At 39.7% G+C, this 8,618-nt stretch overlaps 1 protein-coding gene across 2 annotated transcripts in view; it reads left to right on the forward strand.

Moving 5' to 3' along the window:
* YTHDC2 (YTH domain containing 2) overlaps window positions 1-1,967 on the forward strand; it is a 72,236-nt gene extending 70,269 nt beyond the window's left edge. For both annotated transcript variants that reach the window (XM_045486004.1, XM_045486013.1), the window contains 2 exons: window positions 14-105; window positions 207-1,967. In XM_045486004.1, the coding sequence (XP_045341960.1) occupies window positions 14-94 (81 nt within the window). In that variant the 3' untranslated portion in view covers window positions 95-105; window positions 207-1,967. The remainder of the gene's footprint in view (window positions 1-13; window positions 106-206) is intronic.
* Window positions 1,968-8,618: the final 6,651 nt, after the last annotated feature.

Below are 8,618 nucleotides of genomic sequence, written 5' to 3' on the forward strand. Positions count from 1 at the left end.
GTGATTTATCCAGGAGCTCGAGCCTCAGGTTGGTGAACAGTTGCTCCAGTTATGGGAACGCCTTCCGTCAGGAGAAAAAACCACGACTGATTGACCTGAACTCAGGTTACACTATACTTGACTTTGAGTACTGGCAGTATTTATGATTGTTAAGGATATCTTTCAAATTACTTACCCCCCCTCTTTTTTTTTTTTAACTCTTTCAGATCTCTTAACTACAGAAGAACATTGCACCTACTTATAACCACTGAATGCACTGACTTCTAAAAACTGAGGTGGAGATAGATGTGTGTGATGAATGAATGGGCTTTTCTGGCTTAATGTTACTTTAGAACCACCATCTTCATATAAAAGAGAAAAGGGTAATTTAAATTTTTATAGTGATCATAAAGAATGATTAAGTAATGTTTGTTAATTATATGTTTATACTTGAATAAAATAGTAGCAGGTAACTCTATTTGGCACAACAGCAGTTACTTGAAAAACATACTTAATTTGAAGTTAAACATTTCATTTGTTGAAAACACTGACTCATAACTCTTATTGATGATTTTTTTAATGCAAAGTAAGTTGTTTCCTTTTAAGAAGGGCCTGTATCAGTACCTCTGAGCACCATTTTAGAAGAGCTAAATAACTCTTAAGATTTGTCATTAAAAACAATCCAATTCTAAAAATGTCCCTTTTAAAAATAGTGTGTGTTGATTAAGGACTATTCATTCTGCCATTTTAAACCTGAGCTACATTACGAAAAAAAGGAGAGATGTTCTTTTTTCTTTGATTATAAAGTGCAGTAAAATCTGAAGAAAATCAGGGTTCTTTCCTATCTTTGACTGGATCAGATTTAGTGCTTAGTTTTATTCCTGGTCCCGCATCTTACCCCCTCCTCTCATCTTACAACCTTCACACCTCTCTTACCTGAGCACGGTAATTACGACCTCTCTGCTTTGGCTAGAGAAACTCAGCTTGGACAAGTTAAAAATGTAAACAAATGGTGCATGTTACAAAAAGTGCCCAGCAGTTAGCAGGAGCCTGGTTGGTGTATGTCTTTCAAACGAAAGCCACACCACAATTCAGCATGCCTTCTGCTTGCTTTCCAGTACTTTTCAGGCTCCTTGCGTTTTTGGATTTCTTACTGTTTTGCATTTATGGTTTAATAAACGGGGGGGGGGGGGGTGTAATTTTTGGTAAACCAGTGATAGTGCCAGCTCTCCTGTTTCCTTGTCTTCTCAGGATTATTTGATCTCTTTACCACCACTCTGTAAAGTTTCCCCAGTGGCTTTTTGAAGGAAAATAGAGGTACAGGGAAATACGGAATGAAAGAAATGTCTTGGTTATTGAGCTCTAAATAGAACAGCTTTGATAGCACTTCTCATGATATATTTGGGTTATTGAAGAAAAACCAACATGAATCTAATTTAAAGGCAAGAAGAAAACTCTTAAGGCTTTTTTGCTTCTGCATTTGAAAACAAAGAAGTGAAAAGTCCTGGGTCAACGTAAGATCTTGGGAACCCGTCTTTCTCTTGGAAAGTATTGTGTGTTGGTGCAGTAGTTTAGAATGGCAGCTGTGAATTTTGCCTGTGTTTGTCGTTACTGGCTTTTTGTTGGTTTGTTTTATACTTTGAGATACACTTGTAAATTGAGCCTATGTGAATTATGTTCTGCTGTATGTGTATTACAGGTTTTTTTTTTTTCCTATTAGAGCAACTTGTGTTTTTTTTCTCCTGATACTGTATATACATTTTGTTTGGGTATATATTTAACAGTTTATGGTATTCTAAATTTGGAAGTGAGAACTTTTAAAAAATAAAACTTGTTTTAATGTCCTTCTGTTTTCTAATATCTAGCCCTGTATGTAAATGATGAGTTTGTTGATATTTAAAATGAACACAATTTGAATGTAATTAAAATGCTGTTTTTGGAAGAGATGAACTTTAAATATACTTATTAAATGAAATTCTGTTAAATTATTTAGGTCTTGTTATTTCTGATGCTCTATAATAGGGCTTATCAATAATATCCCTTGAGATATTATTAACGAGTTTCAAACACCTTGAAGAATACTAAATTGATATATAGAAGGTGATGATTTCACATCAGTATCTCTTTCTTGAAAAAATTTGCCTCATTACCACAAGGGGATGGAAAAAAAAGCTCAAGATGTGTTCAACATAAAATCTTTTGAATATGGTAAACTACGCAGCCATTCACCTTGCATTCAGTCAGGACACTGCATTTTGGTGATGTGCCACTATATCCACTGAACACCCCAGCCTCACTCTACCAATTACAGCAGAGATTGGCGGGGCGGGGGGCATAATCTGAAATGTGTACTTCAAGAAAAGACCGAATTTGAGAATTTAAGAATTTGTCCTCAGAGACTCATTCTTCACCATATAAAATCTTACTTCCTGCAGCAGGGAAAGTCTTGAGGACTAAGTCAGGTGAGCTTCACCCCTGGATCCGCTCGGACCACACATGTAACCGACAAGTGACAACACCTGCCAGTCTGTGTGAGCTTCCTGTGGCACACGTGCTTGCTGTGCTCCAGCACTCTCCACAGCTCCTCCCCACACACTGGACCACACAGTGCACTCAGCGTGCCCAGGGCCACCAGGTGTGCTTTGGTCTTTCCAGCCAAGGGTGAAATTTCCGCTTGACTGTCTCCTAAAACCACAAACGCTGCATTTTCAAAATGGAACTAGTGTTCCTTCCTACAGCCTGTTCCACTGAAAGCTGTTCTCTCTTCAGCTGATGCCGGTTCCAGCCTTTCGGTTGCTCAGACCAGAAAATGTACAGTCATCCTTGACGCATTTCTTTCTCTCGGTCTCATCCATCAGAAAATTGTCTCGGGTCTACCTTCAAAGTAGATCTAAACTCGGACTGTTTCTCCCCGCGTCGGTCACACCCACTCTGGACTGAGCCACGGTCCTTGTTGCCTGGGTTATTGAAATTGCTTCTTGAAATTTGTCTTCCCTCTTTGACCTCTCCCCGCTGCCACCAGTCTGTTTTCCACACAGAAACCAGTGATCCTTTTAAGAACATTCAATTTGTGTCACTTGGCTGCTCAAAGCCCTGTAGTGGCTCCCCGTTTCTCTCAAAAGCCAAAGTCCTTCCCATGGCACGGATACCTACATGATCTGGTCCTGTCTTGTATCTCAGGCGGTCTCTCCCCAACTCCTACACTTACTCCACTTCAGCCATACTGACCTCCTGACTGTTTCTTGAATATAGGTGTGTTCTAGCCCAGAGACGAGTGTGAGCTCTTAATTCTGCCTGGAATGCTCTTCCTAGAACCTCTGGCCAACTGGTCATCACCATGTAGTGTTAGGTTTACTGGAAAGTTTTCTGTGAAGCTTATTTAACTTTTATTTCATTTTATTTATTAAAACAATTTTTTTAATGTTTTTATTTATTTTTGAGAAAGAGAGGGAGGAAGAGACAGAGCACAAGCTGGGGAGGGGCAGAGAGAGAGGGAGACACAGAATCCAAAGCAGGCTCCAGGCTCCGAGCTGACAGTACGGAGCCTGATGTGAGGCTCCAAGTCACGAACCATGAGATCATGACCTGAGCTGGAATCAAGAGACCCTTAACCGACTGAGTCACCCACGCGCCCCGAGAGCTCATTTAACTTTTATAATTAATATACAGTAAAATCAATGTTTCCTAGATGTGCAACTCTGAATTTTGACACACAGACTTGTAGAACTTTGTCCTTGATGAGGATATAGTTCCATCACCCCTGAAACTCCCTCATGCCATTTCTTTGTACTTAACAGCCTCCTCTCACCCATAATGCCAGCCAGCCTTAGGTCTGTTCTCTGTCATTCTAGTGTTCTTCTTTTGAGGATATTACATAAATAGAATCACACAGTGACTGGCTTCTTTCACTCAGCATAAGGCCTTTGAAACTGATCCCAGTTGTGTATATTAAAGTTCATTTCCTGTTATTGCTGGGTAGTATCCCATTGTATAGAACATGCCATTTTTTTAGTCATTGACCTAGGATACGCACACGTGATTATACATAGAACAGCTATTTTGTGCACACCTTTTTGTGTGAAAATAAGTTGCCATTTGTTGAGTAAATACCTAGGACTGTAATCGCAGGATCATACGGTAAGTGTATGTTTTATAAGAAACTGCCGAACTATTTCCCAGAGTGGCTTTTCTGTTTTGCATCCCTACCAGCGATATTTTAGAGTTCAGGTTGCTCCACATGCTTGACAGCACTTAACAGTTGTCAGGACATTTTTTTTTCTTTAAGTTGAAAATACACATCAATTTTATTAAATTGTTGCTATGTTCCATTGAAGAACAGTGTAAGGAACTATTTATTATTACAAGGTGCCTATTCTGCATGTTAGGTTTTCCTATTTGGCGCAATAACTTCATAAATATTAGTATACTGTAATTAATTCAATTTACACCAAGACACCTGCCAGAGGCAATCCAATATATCTAAGAGGGATATGTTCACAACCTCTCTTCATCTCTTTTTATTTTATTTGTTTCTTCCATCATGGTAAGTGTACTCTTGAATCCCTACCACCTATTTTCACCCATCCTCCCCCACCCACCTCGCTGGTGGTGACCATCAGTTTGTTCTCTGTAGTTAAGAGTCTGTTTCTTGGTTTCTCTCTCTCTTGCTCACTCTTTTTTTCCCTTTGTTTATTTCTTAAATTCCACATATCTGTGAGATCATATGGTATTTGTCTTTCCCTGGCTTATTTCATTTAGCGTTTAGCACTATCCATGTTGTTGCAAATGGAAAGATTTCATTCTTTTTTATGGCTGAATAACCTTCCATTGTGTATTATACACCACTTCTTTGTCCATTCATCAGTTGATGGACACTTGGCTGCTTCCAAATCTTGGCTATTGTAAATAATGCTGCAATAAACATAGGGGTGCATTTTAGTGTTTTTGTATTTTTTAGGTAAATACCCAGTAGTGCAATTACTGGATCATATGGTAATCTATTAATTTTTTGAGGAAACTCCCTACTGTTTTCCAGAGTGGCTGCACCACTTTGCATTACCACCAACGGTGCAAGAGCTTTACTTTTTCACCACATCCTTGCCAACACTTGTTGTTTCTTTCATTTTTTTTTTTTTTTTTAATATTCTGAGAGAGCAGAGCAGGGGTAGAGAGAGATAGGGAGGGAGAGAGATTCACAAGCAGGCTCTGCTCTGTCAGCGCAGAGCCCGACACAGGGCTTGAACCCATGAACTGTGAGATCATGATCTGAGCGGAAATCAAGAGTCGGACGCTTGACCGACTGAGCCACCCAGGCGCCCCTCTTGGTTTTTTTTATTTTAGCCATTCTATTGTCAGTATCTTCTGTTTTTATCATTCTTTTACATGTGCATCAGTATCTGATCATGGTTTTCGGTTGTAGCTCTTTAATGGCTACTTATGTTGAACATCTTTCATATGCTTATTATGCTTGTTATGTCACTCAGTCCTGTCAGTCCACAAGCTGTGAGATCATGACCCGAGCCGAGGTTGGATGCTCAACCGACTGAGCCACCCAGGCACCCCAAATTTTGACCATTTTAGAAGTTAAGTCAGTTATTTTCTTACTGTTGTTTTGAGAGTTCCTTATAGCCTGTACTCCCCTTTATGTACAAGGCTCCCCCACTGGATGCCTGAAACCATGGATTGTACCGAACCCTATATACTGCGTTTTTTCCTATACGTACACACCTATGATAAAGCTTAGTTTCTAAATTAGGCCCAGTTAGGGATTAACAACAACAAATAAAATACGATTATAACCGTCTACTGTAATAAAAGTTATGTGAATGTGGTCTCAAACTATCTTAGTGTCCTGTACTCACCCTTCTTATGATGCTGTGAGATGATAAAATGCCCGCATGATGGGATGAGGTGAGGGGAATGACGTAGGTGCTGTGACATGGCGTTAGGCTGCGACCTACCTGATGGTGCCAGAGAAGGAGAATCGTCTGCCTGTGGATTGAGACTGACTGTCCGTAACTGAAACCGCAGAAAGGGAGGGCTGCTGCATTTGGAGTACGAGCTCTTCGTCCAGTATGTGATTTGCAAGTATTTTTTCTCTGCCTGTCGCTTGTCTTGTCGTTGTCTTCATAGTAGTTTTTGTAGTTTTTTGTAGATTCACAATATTTTTGTAGTTTTAAGTTTTTTTTTTTTTTGTTTTTTTTTTTTCAACGTTTATTTATTTTTGGGACAGAGAGAGACAGAGCATGAACGGGGGAGGGGCAGAGAGAGAGGGAGACACAGAATCGGAAACAGGCTCCAGGCTCTGAGCCATCAGCCCAGAGCCCGATGCGGGGCTCGAACTCACGGACCGCGAGATCGTGACCTGGCTGAAGTCGGACGCTTAACCGACTGCGCCACCCAGGCGCCCCTGTAGTTTTAAGTTTTGATGAACTACAACTTAGCAATTTTTTTTTTCTTTTAAGGATCGTGACTTTGATGTAATGTCTAAGAACCTTATCTCCAGTCACTAAAGGTTTTCCTCTTCTTTTTTTAATGCTTATCTATTTATTTTGAGAGAGAGAGAGAGAGAGAGAGAGAGAGAGAGAATCCCAAGCAGGCTCTGTGCTGTTAGCACAGAGGCCAATGTGGGACTTGAACTCACAAACCATGATTCCATGACCTGAGCCAAAATCAAGAGTTGGACGCTTAACCAACTGAGCCACCCAGGCACCCGTGAAGGTTTTCCTCTATGTTTCTTCCTAACAGTTATGTAATTTTATATTTTATATTTAGATTCATGATCCACTTAGAGTTAATTTTTATACAAGCTGTGATATTTAGGTTGACAGTCCTTTTTACACATGTGGTTATCCAGTGGGTCCAACACCACTGTGGAGAAGTCTGCTCTTTATTGAGATATTTTTGCATCTTAAAAATTTTTTTTAATGTTTTATTTATTTTTGGGAGAGAGAAAGAGCGGGAGCAGGGCAGGGGCAGAGAGAGAGGAAGACACAGAATCCGAAGCAGGCTCCAGGCTCTGAGCTGTCAGCACAGAGCCTGATGTGGGGCTGGAACTCAGGAACTGTGAGATCAGAAGTCAGATGCTCAACCGACTGAGCCACCCAGGCACCCCTACAGCAATTTTTAAAAGTGGGGTAGTGAGGACTTGCACTTGTTTTTTAAATTAAAGTAATAAATTTAAATTATTTAAAATTAACTAATAAATTTAAATAATCTCTACACCCAGTGTGGGGCTCGAATTCATGACCTGGAGATCAAGAGTCTCACACTCCACCACCTGAGCCAGCCAGGTGCCCTAAGGACTTGCACTTTTAACTAAAATGGAGTAACATAGACCAGATTTACTTTCTTGCTCGAAACAACATATATATGTACATATATTTTTTCATATATATATGACAAGACTCCTGAGTTGAGGAGACAGAGTTGAAAGTGGGAACACCCAACAGCTCAAGTTCATAGAACAGAATACCAGAGGGAGAACTGCTTACAGAGAGAAGCCTAGAGATGTGTAGATGGTCCCCCTGGAATGCATGCATGGGCAGAAAGGGTAGGGGGAAAAACGTTTGAAAGGATTAAAGGGAATAGTGCCTGTTCCCATCAGCCAGACTTGTAAAAATCCAAAAGAAGACAGAAAAGAGGAAAAAAGAAACAACGAATGGAAGTAAATAGAAACAAAAATAATGAACAAAAATAAAACAAGTAGCAAGATGGTAGATGCACACCTAACAAAATCAATAACCATATTAAATGTCTAAAAGTCCCAACTAAGGGATGCCTGGCTGGCTCATTTGGAAGCACATGTGACTCTTGATCTTGGGGCTGTGAGTTCAAGCCCCACGTTGGGTGGAGAGATTACTTAATTAATTAAAAAGAATTTAAAAATCCCATTTAAAAGGGAGAGCTTGTGGGGTGCCTGGGTGGCTCAGTCAGTTGGATTGTCCCAACTTTGGCTCGGGTCATGATCTTGCGGTTCGTGGGTTCGATCCCTGTGTCGGGCTGTGTGCTGACAGCTTAGAGCCTGGAGCCTACTTTGGATTTCGGGTCTCCCTCTCTCTCTCTACCCCTCCTCTGCTCACGCTCTGTCTCTCTCTCAAAAATAAATAAACATAAAAAAATAAATAAAAATAAAACAGAGAGCTTGTTAGATTGGATATAAAAAATTCAACACTCAACTATAGGATGCCTATAAGTAATGTACTTCAAGTATAAAGACACAAATAAGGTAAAAGTTAAAAAAAAAAATGGAAGAAGTTATCCCCTGCTAGCATTAATGAAAAAGAAAAAAACCACACTAGTATGTCTATATTAATATCAGGCAAAGGAAAATTCAGAGCAAAGAATATAATCTGGGATAAAGACAGTCATTTAGTCATGATTGAAAGGGTCAATGGACGTAATAATCTTAAACACTTAGGCATCTATAAAAGAGCTTCAAAATACTTAAGTAAAAATTGATAGAACTGAAAGGAAAAACAGACAAATTCACAATTATTGTCAGACGTTTCAATACCCCCTTTTCAATAATTGATAGAAAAAGTAGGCAGTAAATCAGAAAAGATACAGTGGGCTTGAAGAACACTATCAACCAACTTGATCTGATCAACCTAACAGCAACAGAATACACCTTATTTAAG

This window comes from Leopardus geoffroyi, chromosome A1, assembly GCF_018350155.1.
Source record: "Leopardus geoffroyi isolate Oge1 chromosome A1, O.geoffroyi_Oge1_pat1.0, whole genome shotgun sequence".
NCBI classification, from domain to species: Eukaryota; Metazoa; Chordata; class Mammalia; order Carnivora; family Felidae; genus Leopardus; species Leopardus geoffroyi.